General features: G+C 40.8%; 1 protein-coding gene and 1 pseudogene across 1 annotated transcript in view; both read left to right on the forward strand.

The window, feature by feature from the left end:
• The window catches only part of Nsun4 (NOP2/Sun RNA methyltransferase 4), a 50,514-nt gene extending 39,432 nt beyond the window's left edge, over window positions 1-11,082 (forward strand). Inside the window, exon 6 of the mRNA XM_071617801.1 lies at window positions 10,701-11,082. Within this exon, the coding sequence (XP_071473902.1) occupies window positions 10,701-10,740 (40 nt within the window). The 3' untranslated portion in view covers window positions 10,741-11,082. The remainder of the gene's footprint in view (window positions 1-10,700) is intronic.
• Window positions 11,083-15,482: 4,400 nt separating this feature from the next.
• LOC139707372 (small ubiquitin-related modifier 2 pseudogene) lies at window positions 15,483-15,761 on the forward strand (annotated as a pseudogene).
• The last annotated feature ends 4,394 nt before the right edge of the window (window positions 15,762-20,155 follow it).

The raw sequence follows: 20,155 nt of genomic DNA on the forward strand, positions 1-20,155 counted from the left end.
AACAGGGGACTGGGGGTATAGTTCAGTGATAGAGTGCAGGCTGAGCATATGTGAGATCCTGGATTCAATCCCCTGTACTGCAAAAACAGAAACAAACAGAAACAAAAACCCAAACCTGACAGTGTGATTAATCTGTTTACAATTCTTTGTTCTCTGTGTTTGTAGGATCAAGTCCAAACTCTGCGATGACCCCTGGTTGTTGATTGTTTCATTCTCCTATCCCCTAATCCTTTTTTTCAGAGATTGTATCCATCCCAAGTAAAACTTGCCTCGGTGATGCCTCTGAGTCATGTCACATTGTCTTCTCTGTCAGGTGCCCTATTCCCTCTGCTCTTCTTGCTCAAAGAGCAAATTTGCACCTGCTCTAAGAAGCCCTCTAAAGCAATCTGATTGATCCTGCTTCTGTGTATACTATGGATACAGTACTTCCTTGTGTTTTCTTTTTCGCCTTTACCCCATTTCCAGGCTAAGAAATATTGAGGGAAGGAAGGTAATATTTGTCTTTGCATCTCCAAACTCCAACATGCTAGGTATGTATTATAGGTAGTCAATACATATTTGAGTACCTCTTATGCTCTAGGCCTAATCATAAATATTAAATAGAATGTGAACAGAATGGACAAGATCCTTTTTGTTGGGGCAAAATAGACAAGTAATTACAGATTAATTACAGTTAATTTCAAGCAAATTACAAAGTCCTGAGAGAAGTATAAAGAGCATATATGCCTGGGAGACCTAACCTAATCTGGAGGAAGATATATATATATATATATATATATATATATATATATATATATATATATATCAATCATATATTTTTTTAATTGTTGATTGACTTTTATTTTATTTATTTAGATGTGGTGCTGAGAAATGAACCCAGTGCCTTGCACATGCTAGGCAAGCACTCTACCACTGAGCTACAACCCCAGCCTGGAAGAGATTTTTTAACACATCTGAGGATGAGGGCTAAGGTTGTGGCTCAGTGGTAGAGTGCTTGCCTAGCATGCATGAGGCACTGGGTTCGATCCTCAGCACCACATAAATGTAAAATAAAGATATTGTGTCCACCTAAAACTTAAGAATAAATACTTAAAAAAAAAAAAACACATCTGAGGATGAAGAGGAATCAATTTAGTGAGGCAGAGGAGGGTATGTGGAATGCTCTAACAGGAAGAATGGGTCCTAAGAATGTGAAGCTCCAAGCTGGATATGGTGGCACACATGCAGGTAATCTCAGCAAGGAGGATTCCAAATTCCAGGCTAACCTTAGCAATTTAGCCAAATCCTATGTCAAATAAAACATAAAAAGAACCAGGGAAGTAACTCAGTGGTAAAGTGCCCCTGGGTTCCATTCCAGTACTGGCGCCCCTACTAGGTAGGAGTTCAGGGACACCAGGGTGGTGGAGAACAGGGTGTAAGAAAGAAGCCACTGGAGAACAAGACAAGAACAGTCATGACCGTGACAATTCCCAAGGGCAGTGGAGAATGAAGAATAATCTAATCAGGAATCATAAAGTAACCAATGGGAACAAATGGGGTAAGATCTTCAATCAGGTCCATTTAGGGAAGAGAACGCCTCAGCTCAGCATTATAAGACCCTATTTTCAGCCACTGAGGCCATGAGCCTTTTTCTCTCTTGGCCCACTCTGCTCTACCTAACAGAATGCTACTTTCATCTTCAATTATTCTGTACTTTGCCTGTTAACCTCTGTGTGTCTTGCTCAATTCTTTGGGACACCAAGGACCTGGATTTCAGCTGGACATCCCAACAGTAACACTAAGGCAAGAGAGTATATTCCAGGACACAAACAAGGTCTAATAACTTGCAACAGTGAGAGAAAGAAATGGCTGTAAAATACAAGGCTAGAGAAACAAGTAAAAAAATAAAATAAAAAAGGCAAAAGCCAATTACACCAGGCCTTCCAAATTTGGTAAAGGAATGAGCATTTTATCCAGAGTAATTAGATATCATTGTAGGGGTTTTAAGCTGGAAAACAAGCTGATCAGATTTCATGGGCCTCCCACTAGGAATATGATTATCAGTTGCATTTGCTGAATGAGGAAATTAATTAACTGGCTCTACAGAAAAAGATCACTCCTATCCTTAAGTTTATTCATCCCTCATCTCTCTTAAGTGGGAACTGATAAACTCCAAGGTGCTCAACATATTTTGAGGCTATACTTTAAGAGGCATATTGGCAAACTCGGTTGTAGCTTGAGGAGAGTAAACAGGAAGGAAAGGAAATAGGAAGGCCCATTCTGGGAAGAACAACTGACAATTGTTATGCCTGGAGAAGGGCAGATTTAGGGAAGAGAGAGGCCATCTCCAAATAGGACTGTTCTAATGAGACCAGAGATGTTACCAATGTTCCCATTGAGTCCCAGAGAAATGCCAAGGCAAAAGTAAAAAGTTCTAGGACTGGGGATGTGGCTCAAGCGGTAACGCGCTCGCCTGGCATGCGCAGGGCCCTGGGTTCAATCCTCAGCACCACATAAAAATAAAAGATGTTGTGTCCACTGAAAACTGAAAAATAAATATTAAAAAATTCTCTCTCTCCTCCCTCTCTTTCTTAAAAAAAAAAAAAAAAGTAAAAAGTTTTATTTAAAGAGACTCCTCCACAGAGAAGTGGGTCCACGTTGGTGTGCAAAGGAGTAGGGGTGTCCTATCTCTCTGATAGATTTCAGATTTCCTTTGTTTTCACGCCCCCTCCTCCCATCCTAAGAGTGGGAAAGGAGCCACCAAGGGGGTGCTCATTAACAACTCCTTGTTGGGAGAAACAATTCCTTGGAGGCAGGTGACCTTAGCAACAGGATGGAGGAGGGGTAAATGCTCAGGAGGTATTAGAATTTTATTTCCCTTGAATCAGCTTCCATTTTCCTGACCAATTATTCATTATCTATACAGACTGTTCTTTTGCCCTGGCCTCACAAAGGTTGGGGAGAGGATGTGTTTTGAGCATCCCTAGTGGCAGATCTTGGGACAGCAGAAGGGAGTTAATAATGAGTCAGATTGTAAAATCAACATAAGAATTATTATTTTTTTTAACATAAGAATTCTTTATCACGTGTAATCCCAGCAACTCGAGGCTGAGACAGGAGGGTTGCAAGTTCAAATCCAGTCAGCAATTTAGCAAGGCCCTAAGCAATTTATCGAGATCCTGTCTCAAAAAAATAAAAAGGTGTGGGGACATAGCTCAGTGGTTAAGTGCCCCTGTGTTCAGTCTCCGGTACCAGAAAAACAAAAAGAAACCTTTAAACTGAACTCACTGGTAGAGTGCTTGCTAGCATACACAAGCCCCTTGGGTTCAATCCCCAGCATGACAAACACAAAAATAAAAACAAGCCTTTAAACCAGTGTTATCTGAACTATGGTTCACAACCACGATTCATAGTGGCTATGAGATGAGTTTTGTGGATATGATAGATGCTAGGACTTTTCACATATTCCTGGTTACTCCCCTTGGGCATATTGTGGGATGTCTTCCCCATTCCACCCACAGTTAAGCATGGCCATGTGACAACTTGCTTTGTTGTCACATGCTTTGAAATGTTAGTAGAAGTGGTGTCTTGTTTCCAGATTTGTTCTGTCATTCTTGATACAATAATCCAGGAAACCTTTGTTAAGAGGGATACTGTGAGGACTTGGGCTGTAGCTCAGTGGTAGAGTACTTGCTTAGCATGGGTGAGGCATTGGGTTCTATCCTTAGCTCCTCATAAAAAAATAATTAAAGTAAAGTTATGAAAGAATATATATTTTTTAAAAAGGCTACTTAAAGGGGCTGGGGATGTGGCTCAAGTGGTAGTGCGCTTGCCTGGCATGCGTGTGGCCCGGGTTCGATCCTCAGCACCACGTACAAACAAAGATGTTGTGTCCGCCGATAACTAAAAAATAAATACTAAAGTTCTCCCTCTCTCTCTCTCTCTCTCAAAAAAAAAAAAAAAAAAAAAAAGGCTACTTAAAAAAAAAAAAGGCTATTTAAAAAAAAAAAAAAGATGGATACTTCGAGCCAGACCTGGTGGTGCATGCCTATAATCCCAGCAGCTCGGAAAGCTGAGGCAAGAGGATTGCAAGTTCAAAGCTAGCCTCAGCAAATGTGAGGTGGGGCACTAAGCAACTCAGTGTAGACCCTGTCTCTAAATAAAAATACAAATATAGGGCTGGGAATGTGGCTCAATGGTTGAGTACCCCTGAGTTCAATCCCCAGTACCCCCCACCAAAAAAAACAAAATTATGTGAACCAGCTGGGCACAGTGGTGAGGACCTGTAATCTCAGTGGCTCTGGAGGCTAAAGCCGGAGGATTAGGAGTTCAAAGCCAGCCTCAGCAACTTAGTGAGGTCCTAAGCAATTCAGTGAGACCCTGTTTCTAAATAAAATATTTTTAAAAGGGGGCAGGGGTTGTGGCTCAGTGGTTAATCCCAGTACTGGGTTCATTCCCAAATAAAAAAATAAAATAAAAATTTTTAAAAAATTAAGCTAAACCACAACCAAGGAGAGGAAAGCAGAAGTTAATTGTACTAGACAAGGGAATAAAGGGAAATTGGGGTGGGGGGGGACAGGAATAAAAAAGACAGTAGAATGAATCTCGGACATATCTTTCCATTCACCAGCAGCGTGGGCTGTGTGTGAACTATGTTGCGCATTGTAGCCTAATGAGGGGATAAGTCTGGCATTGGGAACCTCCCACGACACCCCCACAGGGATTGACTGCCTGATGCAGGTGAACTTTCCCCTCAAGCTCTGCAGAGATACCACATAGCACCTGAGATGGGTGTGATCTGAGAAGATGCCAATCAACTTGCTGACTGCTAAACATCAGGAAGCAAGACTCCGTCCTTAAAACCTTATCCCTGCCTTTAATGTACCCCCTTAAATATTTTTTCTTTATCTAGTTCCATTTTTCTTTGTCTGGTTCCAGCACCCACGTGGACTAATCTATCAGGGGCTTCAGTTTTGTAAATATATTTCTGGCCATTTGTGTTTTGTTATTCACTAATTATTTGAGACTTTAAGTCTTAGGGTGGCTTACACTCTCCTGGGCAGGAAGAAGAACCCAGCAATGAGAAGTTGGCCGGGTCACTGGCTGTCACCTCCATTACTTTCCTATCCTTATCCTTATATATTAATACATGACCAATGTAACTCCACATCATATACAACCATAATAATGGGAATCCTGTATGTATAATATATCAGAATACACCCTACTGGCATATATTTCTAGAAAGAATAAATAAAAAATTATAGTCATTTATTTTTTGGATTAAATCTAGGACCTCAAGCATGCTAAGCATGTGTTCCACCACTGAGTTATACTCCAAGCCCCAAATTTTTTTAAAAAGGGAAAAATAGGTTCTTTGACTAATTAACAAAATTGATAAAACCTAACTAAACTGATCAAGATTTTTTTTTTTTAAAGAACAAAAATTACCAATATCAAGAATGAAAGAGCCAGGTGTGGTGGCACATGCCTGTAATCTCAGCAGCTCAGGAGGCTGAAGCAGGAGGATTGAGAGTTTAAAGCCAGACTCAACAAATCAGAGAGGCCCTAAGCAACTCAGTGAGACCCTGTCTCTAAATAAAATATTAAAAAGGGCTGGGGATGTGGTTTAGTGGTTAAGAGCCCCTGTTTAATTCCTGGTACTAAAAAGAAAAAAAAAATAGAAAGAATGCTTTTATTCATTAGAGATCTGACAGTAAAAGAATAAAAAGGAAGTATTATGAATAACTTTGTGACAACTCCTATGGTTTGAATGTGTCACTGTTTAACCCACAATGCAAAGAAAAGAGCATAGACTGCAATTTAAACCAAATTAAAGCAAGTTTATATTGTTTACACAAATGAGCTGGCCAGCAACTGTCTGCCCCAAAAGCCATATCAGAGAACAGCAGCTGGTCTGATTGCAGGGAAGTTTTTATAACATAAAAAGTTACAAAAGGGGTTGTCTTTGGAACTTACAGCTGACAGGGTTCAGGCAAGTTTAATATAAGTGCAGACAGCAGGTTAATGATCTACATGACTTAACATCTCAAGGTAGGGAGCAAACTTAGATTTCAACATAGAGTTAATGAGAAGCAGTTGGGATTTCAGAGAGGGTTGTTATCTAGTCAAGGAGAGCCAGGCACGGGTAGGTTCAAAGCATGGGCAAGAATTCCAAGTAAGTTTTTAAAGCATCAAAGTATGGTCAGGCCAAATAGAAATTTTAGCATTTTACAGTAAAACAGAAATGAATTTTTCTTGACCTTGTGACGAGATGGCTCCCAATTTTAAAATGGAATTAGGCTGGGTTCATCATCATCCCAAAACATGTGTTGCAAACTTAATCCCGAATTCAACAGTATTGGGAGTGAGATCAATTGGAGGGTATTCTGGTCAGAAAAGGGCTTTAAACTCATGCATTGATTAATGCCCATTTAAAAAGGGCTTGAGTCTTCAATTTTGAAATCTTGCTCTCTCTCACCACATGATGCTTTCTGCCATTTTATGATACAACTAGAAGGCTCTCACCAGATAAAGCTCCTTTCCTTGGCCAAGTGCATACTACTCAAGGGCTCTACCTCTGAGCTATATCCCCAGACCTCTTTTCCCTAGGCAACTTAGCAAGACCTTGTCTCTAAATAAAATATAAAAGGAGCTGGGGATGTGGCTCAGTGGTAAAGCACCTCTGGATTTAATCCCCAGTATCACAAAAAAAAAAAACCATCACAGTCCCTCTCTTAAGGAGAGTCCCAACAGACATGTAAACTCCCAATTGTAATATTATGGTGATAAATCTGGCAGGAAAGCACAGGGAGCTTTAGCAATGTAGGGGAGGGAATATCTCAGCTGAGACAGGAAGGACAAATAAATCAGGTTCACAATAATGAAGTAGCTAAAGGAAACCCACACAAATACACATACAACCAATTATAATGGTAGTTGAACACTATGAATCCAACTACACATTTTTATTTCTCTTTTAATTTGATATTTCTATTTTTAACTGCTGTTGATGGTTATCATTATAATTTCAAATAAGCATCTTAAAATCTTTTTTTTTTTTTTTTTGGTACTGAGGATTGAACTCAGGGGCACTCAACCACTGAGTCACTTCCCAGCCCTATTTTGTATTTTATTTAGAGACAGGGTCTCACCGAGTTGCTTAAAGCTTCACTTTTGCTGAGGCTGGCTTTGAACTCGCAATTCTCCTGTCTCAGCCTCTGGAGCTGCTGGGATTTACAGGTGTGTGACAATGCACTCGGTTTTGATTTAATAAATTTAGTCAGTATCTGATGACTTCTATGAACAGTAAAAATTTCACATGTGTCACCTCCCAGTTTTTCTCCTCTCTCCCCTTCCTATTGTTTTGTCAATCATGGTATTATTTTATTTCTCTAGAGAATAACCTATAAAGGGAGATAAAAATTGTACCTACTGGGGGGGGGGTTTAGCTCAGTGATAGAGCACTTGTTTAACATGCAAGCCTTGGTTTGATCACCAGCACGCCAAGAAATAAAATTGCACATGCCTTGTGTAATTAAATGTGTTTATATACATAAAGGTTTTACAATAGTGACTGGCAGGTAGGTTCTGTGGAACATACCTATAATCCCAGGGTCTTGGGAGGCTGAGGCAGGAGGATCATAAGTTCATGCCAGACTCAGCAATTTATTGAGGCCCTAAGCAACTTAATGAGACCCCGTTTCAAAATAAAAAATAAGAAGGGCTGGAGATGTTGCTTAGTGGTTAAGCATCTTTGGGTTCAATATCTGGTACCAAAACAAACAAACAAACAAATAAATAGTGGCTAGTATATATTATGAACCCAATAAATAATACCTATTTATATTAAGACTTTTAGCAATGTACTTCTATTATCTTGAATATATCTACTAGAGATTGTATCAATTTTCCTCTCCAAAAATCAAAGCTGTTCATTAGTTAACAAATTTTCACTTTTGCCTCCCATAAATTCCACTTTTTAGTTGTATTCTTTTTTTAATTTTTTTTTTTGTACTGATGATTGAACCCAGGGAGCTTAACCACTGAGCCACATCCCTAGCCCTTTTTTATATTTTACTTAGAGACAGGGTCTAACTGAGTTACTTAGGGCCTCCCTAAATTGCTGAGGCTTGCTTTGAACTCTTGATCCTCCTGCCTCAGCCTCCTGAGCTGCTGGGATTACAAGCAAGTGCTGCCGCAGTCTGGCTGGGCACAAATCACGAGCCACTCAAGCAGGAACAAACTTTATTTCCGAACTCCACCAGCACACTCCCTGGGAACTCTCCTGAACGCCACCCACGCAGCTCTTCCAGGAACACACCACACCAACCGGAACTCCCACCACGGGAACTTCACCAACTAACAGTGAACTCTTCAGGAATCCCTGCGAGAGCTCAACTGGAACTCAATGGGAACTCCGCGAGAACTCAAAAGTCATCATCTTAATGGCTCGCTTTCGTCACCTCTCAACCACTACTTCTGGCAAAAATGCCATGAGTCATCCTGACTCGCTGTGGCCCTCAACAAAGTGCCACCACACCTGACAATAATAATAATAATAATAATAATAATAATAATAATAGTAACTGGCAGGTAAGTACTGCGGAACATACCTATAATCCCATATTTTATTTATTTAATTATTTGAATTATTAAATAAGTATTTATTATTATTATTATTTATAGCATTGTGACTAAAGATTGAACCTAGGGCCTCTTGTATACTAGGCAAGCACTCTACCTCTGAGTTACATCCCCAGCCCTAAAAGTGCAACCAATTTACAGTGACAGACAGCAGATCAGTGATTGCCCAAGGAGAGGAGCCACTAAGGAGGGCCAAGAGAAAATTTGGATATGTTGGATATTGTACACTTTGTATATGTGTAGTTTTTTTGTATACCAATTATATATAAATAAAGCTATAAAACAAGCATACAAAACAGCATATTTTATGAGAGCACGTTCAATAAAAAGGCATTAAACAAATTTTAAGAGTTCCTTGTAGATAAGTTCAGAGAGCAAAGATAAAAGGAACAGATGTAAGAGAGAGGCTTGACTGCATCAGTGATAACGATGTACTGGGAACTGAGGAATAGGTTGAGCTCAATCCTCTGCACCCGAAGGATTAGCCAGTCTGGTCTGCCTCCAAGGAGTTATTTCTCCTGATTCAAAGAGCTGACTGGTCATGAGCAGGAGTGTGACCAAAAAGTGGGCATGTAGGCAGGGGCTCCTACAAGTCTTACAATGTCATTGTCCTTTTCTCTGCTTTTTTTACTTTTATTTTTTTTTCTCTCTCTTTGTCCCATAGAACTAGAGTCACTCAATTCCTCTCTGTTCTGCTCTTCTCAAGCTCTGCTGCATTCAGTAGTTAACCCTTCCCAGACTGGGGTACTTTAGAGAGTATTTTCTGAAATACTTGAACTTTTTCATCTACAAGGAACTCTTAAAAGACTTGGACCAGGACTGTTAATGTTATTTATTAAAGAGGGTAGAGAAAGGCCCCCAAACTCCACAGTTTCAAGTTGTACACTGTATAATCCCATGACTAGCCTCATGGCCCATTCCTATTTGAACCTTCTCCAGGGCTCCTCTGGAGAATACCCTGGTTCCCTCTGATGTCTTAGACTTCTCATTTTCTTACTTTGGTATTACCCTGTCTGTCCTTCTTTCCTTCCTTCTTTCTCAGTAGGGAGTGAATCCATGGGTACTTTACCATGAGCTACATCCCCAGCCCTTTTTATTTTTTATTTTGAGACAAGATCTCACTAAGTTGCCGAGTCTGGCCTCAAACTTGCTCTCTCCTACCTCAGCCTCTCATCATTATAGATGTGTGCCACCATGCCCAGCCCCAAGTAGTTGGGATTATGGGTATACGCCATTGCTCCCGGCTTTTTTGTTTTTCTTTTAAAGATTTTTTTGTTGTTGTTATAGTTTTAGAGACAGTAAATGCAAATGCTTCATCTACCATCTAGGATCTGAGGTCTCCGAACTGGGTCTTAAACAATGAGTAAAAGTTTGCCAAGTGGAGAGTGGAGGTGGTTGAAGGAGGAATATGGAGGAACATCAGGAATTAGAGGCCAAGGCAACAGTGTGTTCAGAGGCACAGAATAATACTAGCATGAAAAGTGTTTGAGGAAGGCTGAGAAATGCATCAGAGCCTTCTTTCATAACTGTCAGCCTGCCAGAACCATCAGACTGAGTTTTTAACCAGAGATGCATGTTCCTCCAACTATAGAACCTGATGGGGTTTCTGTCAGAACCGTGGGTTGTGTCTCTCATAGATGTCCCTGTTTGCGAAGGAATTTGCAAGCATGTTTTTGCCAGCTAGGGCATAATCCAGAGATCCTGCAGGTTTGGCAGCTGAATATTCAGACATCAGAGTCATGACACTGGAGTCACTGAGGACAACTTCTCCAAACTACTTGGTAAGAGGCAGGAATTGCAGGCAGGTCCTATGCCTGAAAAGAAAAGGGAAGGACGCCAAATGAGAGGAGGTGGGAGGTCACTTGAATTGAACTGAGTTTTAGTGGCAGGCAGCCTGGAACCTGTGGGAGTATCTTGGAAAGGGAGAGAGGGATCAGAGTCCTTTAAGGGAATCCTGGGTAAGGGAGAATTATTTTAGACTGATACAAAAGTGATTCAATGCATTTCTAGTCAATTTTTTAAATATCCCTCAAGGAATACTGACTTATTTATAAAAGCAATCTTCATTTTTTCAGAATGATGTGGTGTTGCAGAACCTCACAGATGCCCTCCTGATAACACAGGTAGAACCTGGAGATCCTCCCCCACTGAATAATTTCCCAGATGAGTTCTTCAAATAATAGGGATTTATATTAGGACTTAATTTACATACAAACTACCAGGAATGTATTCTCTGTATATGATATAAATGTGTAATAATATCCCATCAGTGCTTCTCTACATGTTTGGTTTTCAAAAACTGGTTTGCCACCTACAAGATGTTGTCTCACATGCCATTTTGGATAGAAGAGTTTATGACAAGCAAACAAGCTGACTCAACCCTCAAACTGATGTCACCAGATCAAAGTGAAAAACATGTAACTCTTGTGATCAAAATTAAAATGTTTCCCAATTCAATTGCCATTGCTATGGCCCATTTTTAATCATACTCTTTTATTTAATGGTGCAGCCTTTGGTGTATGTCAGCCACTATTCTGAGCACTTCTCTAACATTAATTTAATTGTCATCATTTAATTCTCATGGCAGCTAAGGAGGTAGTACAAAATATTCCTAATTTACAGTTGAGGAAACCAAGGTACACAATCGTAAAGAAAACAGCCCCACAGTTTCAAATGAATTATTGGAGGGAGCAAGTATAACATTTCACGTATATCCAAAGAGGCATGGGTTAAGACAGGATGAGAAAAAGAGATTTAAGGTGAAGTGTGGCTGATGGTTTTCTTTTCTTTTTAAAAATATTTTTAGTTGTCAATGGACCTTTACTTGATTTATTTATATGTGGTACTGAGAATTGAACTCAGTGCCTCTACTACTGAGTCACAACCCCAGCCCTGGCTGATGGTTTTCTAAGCTAATACTAGGAACTTTTAAAAGCAGTTGTAAAGTCTTGTTGTCTGTGTCCATGGCAGACACAGAGGTTAGCAGGGATCGAGTCTTGAGTATCCTGATTTGATTCATGGTTGGGCTCCCCAAAGGTTACATGGTGTGAAGCAAGTCATTGGTTATCTGTGGGCCTTAGGTACTCATCTGAGCAATGGGAATTAGTAGGTGTATTAGTTAGCTATTGCTTTGTAACAAATAAACCCAATGTTTAAACAAGAATTTATTATTCTCTGGGTCTTGTGTTGGCTTGTGGTTCTGCAGAGCTCAGCTGGGCTTGGTGAAGCTCAAACATGTATTTGTAGTCAATTAGTTCCTCAGTTGGCTTTCTCACCTGTGTAAGGGCCTGAGCAGTGGGAGCTGTAAAGTTACTTTGCAAAGAGCACAGACTCAGGAAGAGTGAACTATTGGTGTCATTTATGCAATCACTTTACCACAGAAGGGTTGTAGGGGGCCCCAGAAAACTGTATTCAAGGATCCAACAGTGCTTTGTAAATTGTAAGCAGATGACAGGGCTTCTGAGTTTGGTATAGTACCTCACATGTGGGGCTGTGAGTTTTTGTCTCTGCTGCTGTAGCAAAACACTTGAGACTGGGTAATTTATAACGAATAAAAGTTTATGTCTTATACTTCTAGAAGCTAGGAAGGCTAAGATCAGGGTGCTGGCAGATTCAGAGTCCGCTCTCCATTTCCAAAGTAGGACTTGTTGCTGTGTTCTTACATGGCAAAGAGGGCAGTTGCTTTTCTCACATGGTTGAAGGGTGGAAAAGCAAAAGGGCCAAAAGTGCAGCTACCACTTCCTTCAAAATTCCCACCATCCTGCAGTGCTGGGGATCAAACCCAGGGCCTCATCATGTTTAGAGGAATGTTCTTGGAGCTACAAGCCCGGTCCTAGCACCCTATTCATGAGACCATCATCTCATGACATAATCACTTTTGCCCAAAGTCCCACATTCTGATGCCATCACCTTGAAAATAGGTCTCACTGTAGGCACTATGGAGGGACACCTACATTCAAATCACAGAAGTTCCTTGGAGCAGGACTGTGTTCCTCTCTATGCCTCCTTTCTGGTAGGTCGCTAGGGAAGGTTCACAGAAGTGAAAGAAAAGGGAAAAGCAGAACAGTTACAGCTCCCACCCCCAGAACAAAGACAGACTTCAAAACCCTCTGCAATCTGAGCAGCTGCCATCCCTTCTGCAAGCTCTCCTTCCCCTGGGCAGCCCCACTCCCACCTCCAAGGGAACTTGGAAAGGTGTTACCTGTTTTTTCACTTGATAGGAGAAGACACAGAGTGACTTGCTCAGGGTTAGCACCTAATGATGGAGGACCCTAATCCTGCTCAGGGAACCCATCAGAGTTGGCTTGAGCCACTGCAATCAGACTAATCCTTCCTTGCATGAACACCTGAATTCAGGTGCGAGCTCTCTGGGCTCCCAGAATGGTGTGGTGTTGCAGAACCTCACAGATGCCCTCCTGATACACAAGTAGAACCTGGAGATCCTCCCCCACTGAATCTTGGCAGGTTCCTGCTCTTCTATTCCAGAGCCTCAGCCTCCAGCTTGCATCTCCCAACCCTCCTCCACACTGCCTTCCGAAACACTGATAGGATTGCATCACATCTCTGCTTAAAATAAAGTGAGCTAACATTTTTTGAGCCCTTACAATGGGTGAGGTGCTGTTCTAAGCTTTTTCCTGGAGCTGTGAGAGAATGCTTGCCTAAGGCAAGTCCCCCTGGGTTTGATTCCTGCACTGCAAAAACAAAACAAAATGTACTTTGGCTCTAAGTTCTTTCCTTGAATTAACTTGTTGAATGTTTACAGCTATGAGATACTCACTAGTTTTATCCCCATTCTGTGGATAAGAAAACTTAGATACAGAGGTTAATGACTTACACAGTAAGTCAGGGTTATTAAGTAGTTAGGGTTTGAATTCAGGCTTTGGTTTCTGAGCTTAGGCTTCTCAGGCCTGAAAACCCCTCTGTAGGTCTCTATTTTTCTAGTCATGAATATTAATAATACTGTTACAACTGATGATTAACATATATGGAATGCTTGCCACATGCTAGGCCTGTTCTGGCTTTGCTACATGTACTAACTCATTTGATTCTTACATTAGTATTAGAGAATTTGGGGTACTGTAATTATCTTCATTTTATAGATAAAGAAGAGGTTCAGAAAGTTGTACAAGGATGGATTACTGAGCAGTCCAGCTCCAGAGCCAAGCTCCACACCACAGTGCTATCTGACTTCTCTGAGAGCTATTCAGCCCAAGGGCCAGAATCCAAGGATCTTTGGGTTTATGCAGCATGATCTCTTCATTTTCACCAAATCCATCTTTAATTTTGTTTCTTGGTCTATAAACACCTGTTTCCTTCCCAGTCAGACCTCAAGATCCGCAAGGCCAGTTTTTAAGTTTTATATTTGCTTCAGATTCCCCCAGCTCACTGTAAAGAGGTCTATTATTTAGTGTGGTGGTGGTGGTGGGGTCTATGATGTCTGTCTAATGGAACCACTGGATGTGAAAAGGTGAAATGTCCCAGGATGTCTCACAGGAATGCAATGGCCACCCACCACGACCTGAACAGGAGACTTAGTCACTCCAGGACTTGCTGTCAGGGCCTTCAAACTACTCCTACCCTCAGATCCTTTTGTAAAGTAAATCCAATTTAATATGCCCCCAGGGAGCTTACACTTAGAGAAGCCATTATTACAGTGAACACAAATGAATGCTTTGTAAATGAAGTCCCTAAATTAGCAAATCTTGGCCCTACTCACAAATTACAAACTTGGCAATTAAGCCTCAGAAATGGCCAGAGTTTCCCCTAAAACTGTAATCTTATTTTCCCCTTCATGAGGAGAGAGGATCTAGAAGAATGCCTTTTATTTTACAAAAGGGAAAGTTGAATTACCTCCTCAAGGTTGCCCAGGGAAGGGTGTATTATGGGCTAGAATTCTGTTCCCGCCTCAGTCAGGAAGGAGATGGAGTAAGGTGAGCTTACAAGGCTTACTTTGGATTGAGATTTCCATCATCTGTGTCTGTGTCTGTCAGTTTCCCTCTTTTTTTTTTTTTTTGGTGCTGGCGATCTAACCCAAGACTTTATGCATGAGAAGCAAGCACACACTCTACCAACTGAGCTATATCCCCAGTCCTCAGTTTCCTTTTTCTAGAGAAATTGAGGCCCAGGGATTTGAAATTTATAATCAAGCCAGGGGTGGTGTGATGCATGCCTGTAATTCCAGCAACTCAGGAGGCTGAGGCAGGAGGATCACAAGTTTGAGGACTATCTTGGCAACTTAGTTATACCCTGTCTCAAAAAAAAAAAAAAAAGGTGTGTGTTTGGGGGAGCAGGCAACTGGGGATGTGGTTCAGTGGTAGAGTATCCTTGGATTCAATCACCAGTACAAGGAAAGAAGGAGAAGGAGAAGGAAGAGAAGGAGAAAAAAAAAAAAAAAAAAAAAAAAAAAAATATATATATATATATATATATATATATATATATATATATATATATATATATTTTCAGTCATCAGTGCTGAATAGGAACCCAGAAGCATTTATTCCAGACCTAAGGTTTAGAAACACAAGTCTTTGGTCCACTGTAGAATATACTCAAGAGCCTGACTAAAGGTCATCAGGCCAGAATTCTTCCAAAAGTATTCAGGTTGGCACTTGGGTGTAGCTCAGTGGTAGAGCTCTTGCCTAGAGAGTACAGGGCCCTGGGTTTAATCCTCAGTACTGGAAAATACAACATCAAAAAATTCTGTTCAAAAACATTCAGGGCTTACACAGAAGAGACCTTTCACTCATTCAGTGAATATGTATGGGGAAGTTCCTGGTGTTGCTTGTGTGCTCTTCTGGATGGACCACTTCTATGAAGTGAGGGGCTCAGAGAGATTCCTGTGCTTACCATGGTCAATGAAAAGCCCAAGGAAAGAGTTAAAGACTGAGAACAATGATCATATGAATTGGAAGGTGGTAGGGCAGAATGGTTTCGTGGTGCATTTTAAGATTAAGAAGTACACACCAGAGAGTAAACTAGTGAAGACCTACTGTAAAAGACGGAGTTGTCAATGAGGCAAATCAGAGTTTGATTTGATGGACAGCCATCAATTAAATGAATAGACCTGCATGTTGGAAATGGAGAATGGAAGTGCAATTGATGTGCTCCAGCAGCAGTCAGGAGGTATCTACTAAAAAGGGGGTTTGCTGCTGTCCTCCAGAGCCCAGTTCCTATGGACAAAGAATACATCCTCAGAAAAAGCAATTTGGTTCCACCTCCTCCTGACCCCTGAAGTGTAATATATTCTTTCATTTTACCCTTCTCCATTTTTTTTAATACTGGGGACTAAAACCAGGGGTGCTTAACCACTGTGCCACATACCCAGCCCTTTTTATATTTTATTTTGAGACAGGATGTCCCTAAGTTACTTAGGACCTTGTTAAATTGTTAAGGCTGGCTTTGAACTTGCAATACTCCTGCTCAGCCATCTGAGCTGCTGGAATTACAGATGTGTATCACCATGCCCAACCCCATTTCTTTATTGTAGATAAAGTAACTGGTAATTGGTGTGTGTGCACAGGTATATTACTTTTTATATATGTATTTTTAACTAAATGGTCAATGGTATTTTTTTCCCTGTGGTACTGAGGATTGAACCCAGGGCACTCTACCCCCAAGCTACACCCCCAGCCCTTTTATTTTTTGACACAGGATCTCACAAAGTTGCTGAGGCTGACTTTAACTTGTGATCTTCCTTCCTGTCTCACGTTCTGGAATTGCTGGGATCACAGGTATGTGTCTCCATGCCTTGTTCAATAATATATTTTGATAAATACCACATGGAGAAGAGATGGGCAAGGGGAAATAGTGGTTCTGTTAAAATACCCCCTTTCTCCTTTAATGGAATGTTCAGTCAGCTCTCATCATCTTTTTAAAAAATATTTTATTAGTTGTTGTTGGACCTTTTATTTATTTTTATGTGGTGCTGAGAACCAATCCAGTGTCTCACACATGCTAGGCAAGCACTCTACCACTGAGCTACAACCCCAGCCCCAGCTCTCATCTTTATATTCCAGAAAGTTATTTTTTTCTGAGGCTTTAGCAATAACCACCACCACCACCACCACAAAATAAAAATAAAAAACATAAAAATTATTGTATCCCTCATGCAAATGGAGTCATTTAATGCTTTTTATTTATCATTGTAAAACTAAGAATATTTTCATGACTTTTTTGTGCTTAGCTGTTACATACAGGGCAATCTGTCTTTAAGTAGGCATAAAATTGGTCTTAAAAAAAAATAGTGCTGGGCATGGTGGCACATGCCTGTAATCCCAGCAGATCAAGAGGCTGATGCAAGAGCATCAAGAATTCAAGGCCAGCCTCAGCAAGTAGTGAGACCCCCCAGCAATTTATTTATTTATTTTTAATATTTATTTATTAGTTTTCGGCAGACACAACATCTTTGTTTGTATGTGGTGCTGAGGATCGAACCCGGGCTGCACGCATACCAGGCGAGCTCGCTACTGCTTGAGCCACATCCCCAGCCCCAGCCCCACCCCCTAGCAATTTAGTGAGACCCTATCTGAAAATAAAAAAACAAAAAGGAGGCTGGAGTTGTGGCTAAGTGGTAGAGCACTTGCCTGGCATTTGTGAGGCCCTGGGTTCGAGCCTCAGCTACATATAAATAAAATAAAATAAAAAGATCCATTGACAACTAAAAAAACAAAACATAAAAGGGCTGGGGCTGAACTGGGGCTGTAGCTCAGTGGCTGTAGCTCAGTGGCAGAGCGCTTGCCTAGCATGTGTGAGGCACTAGGTTTGATCCTCAGCACCACATTAAAACAACAACAACAACTAAAAAAAGGCATTCTATCCATCTACAACTACCAAAAAAAAAAAAAAGGAGGGGGCTGGGAATATAGCTCAGTGGTAAAGCACCCCAAGTTCAGTCCCCAGTACTAAACAAACAAAAACATTTGGAAGGACTACAATGTGCTAGTCATCATTGTGAAAGAACCTTGTAGACCCCTAATAATTCTGTAAGGTAGGCTTTATAATCATCCTCCTTTTATAGATAAAGGCACAGATTTGAGAAGTAAAGACAACCAGGAACCACCCCATCATTGTTTCCAGCTACAGAGCCCTTTCCTGTATGTCATCCCACAGTGCTTCACTTCTAGGGGCAGCAATGGTAGTACTGCTTGATGGTTAAGAGCACCAGCTTTGGATAAAACCTGAATTTGACTCTCCACTCAGTCACAACTGTGATTCACAGAAGTTATTTAACTCCCTTTGTCCTCAGCTGCCTCACCAGTAAAATGAGGAAAATGCCTTTCCCGTAGGGCTGTTAGGAGGACAAATGAGATAAAGCACACAAAGTCCTGTTATTGTAGGGACAAACGAGGCAAGGCACCAAAGATAGCAGGAAACAGTTTTATTTGGCTGCAGCCAGGTTCAGAGGGCACAGCTTTTGTTGTAATCAATCAATCTTCTGAATCCCTAGTTCAGGTAGTTTCAGAGTTTTATACCCAGCATGTAAGGAGAGGGGCTCAGAAGTTCAGTCTGCAGAAGTTCACATAAAAGCAGCTTTTTCTTTCACTGTTTTGGACAAGTTAACCCTTCAAAGACAACACCTGAGAAGGAGACAGCTTCTTCTCCCCTTTCTTTTCTCCCCCTGCTAGTTGTTACAATGGAGCCCAGTTGGTAACTTATCTTAAAAATGTAGACATCTCTGTGAAACCCAGTTCAAGGCCAGAGGGCTTGTTTGCACATTTCTACAAACTACTATACTGTGTATGTTTGTGAAAAACTAGTAAGGGGGTGTCCAGCACTTGGAGTGCTGGTATCATCTCAGCCAGTGGCCAAGTAAAACAGGGCGACAGGAAAATAGGAAGTTTATCTACATTGAACTCTTCTGCAGAGACTCTTTTGCTGACAGTCCTAAAATCAGCCATGGTGAAGATTTCTAGAGAAGCCCAGTTAATACTTTCTGAGGAGAAAGGGAGTGCCACTTCACAGTGTGAACATTGTAGGCAGGAATGGGGATGTGTGTATAATGCATGCCCCCCAAAAAAAAGGGCACTAGGGGGGCTGGGGTTGTGGCTCAGCGGTAGAGCCCTCGCCTGGCATGTGTGAGGCCCTGGGTTCGATCCTCAGCACCACATAAAAATGAAATAAAGATGTTGTGTCCACAAATATTAAAAAATAATTTTCTCTCTCTCTCTTAAAAAAAAAGATATTGTGTCCAACTAAAAAATAAAAAGAAAAGAAAGAAAGGGGCATCAGGCTCCATTCCTGCTTCATTTTTTTTGTTTACTGGGTGTGAAGTCCAGGAGGGCCCAGGACTGGGACAGGGTAATCCAGAGAAGAGTCTGGAGGGAGTGGCTGGGGAAAAAGGCTCTACAAAGAAACTATTAGAGCTAATAAATGAATTCAGCAAAGTGGCAGGATATAAAATCAACACGCATAAATCAAAGGCATTCCTGTATATCAGCGACAAATCCTCTGAAATGGAAATGAGGACAACCACTCCATTCACAATATCTTCAAAAAAAATAAAATACTTGGGAATCAACCTAACAAAAGAGGTGAAAGGCTTATACAATGAAAACTACAGAACCCTAAAGAGAGAAATAGAAGAAGATCTTAGAAGATGGAAAAATATACCCTGTTCATGGATAGGCAGAACTAACATCATCAAAATGGCAATATTACCAAAAGTTCTCTATAGGTTTAATGCAATGCCAATCAAAATCCCAACGGCATTTCTTGTAGAAATAGAGAAAGCAATCATGAAATTCATATGGAAAAATAAAAGACCCAGAATAGCAAAAACAATGCTAAGCAGGAAGTGTGAATCAGGCGGTATAGCGATACCAGACTTCAAACTATACTACAGAGCAATAGTAACAAAAACAGCATGGTACTGGTACCAAAACAGGCGGGTGGACCAATGGTACAGAATAGAGGACACAGAAACCAATCCACAAAACTACAACTATTTTATATTTGATAAAGGGGCTAAAAGCATGCAATGGAGGAAGGATAGCATCTTCAACAAATGGTGCTGGGAAAACTGGAAATCCATATGCAACAAAATGAAACTGAATCCCTTTCTCTTGCCATGCACAAAAGTTAATTCAAAATGGATCAAGGAGCTTGATATCAAATCAGAAACGCGCCTTCTGATAGAAGAAAAAGTTGGCTACGATCTAGATCTACATTCGGTGGGTCGGGCTCCAAATTCCTCAATAGGACACCCATAGCACAAAAGTTAATAACTAGAATCAACAAATGGGACTTACTCAAGCTAAAAAGTTTTTTCTCAGCAAAAGAAACAATAAGAGAGGTAAATAGGGAGCCTACACCCTGGGAACAAATCTTTACTCCTCACACTTCAGATAGAGCCCTAATATCCAGAGTATACAAAGAACTCAAAAAATTAGACAATAAGAGAACAAACAACCCAATCAACAAATGGGCCAAGGACCTGAACAAACACTTCTCAGAGGAGGACATACAGTCAATCAACAAGTACATGAAAAAATGCTCACCATCTCTAGCTGTCAGAGAAATGCAAATCAAA

This window comes from Marmota flaviventris, chromosome 10 (assembly GCF_047511675.1).
Source record: "Marmota flaviventris isolate mMarFla1 chromosome 10, mMarFla1.hap1, whole genome shotgun sequence".
Taxonomy (NCBI): domain Eukaryota; kingdom Metazoa; phylum Chordata; class Mammalia; order Rodentia; family Sciuridae; genus Marmota; species Marmota flaviventris.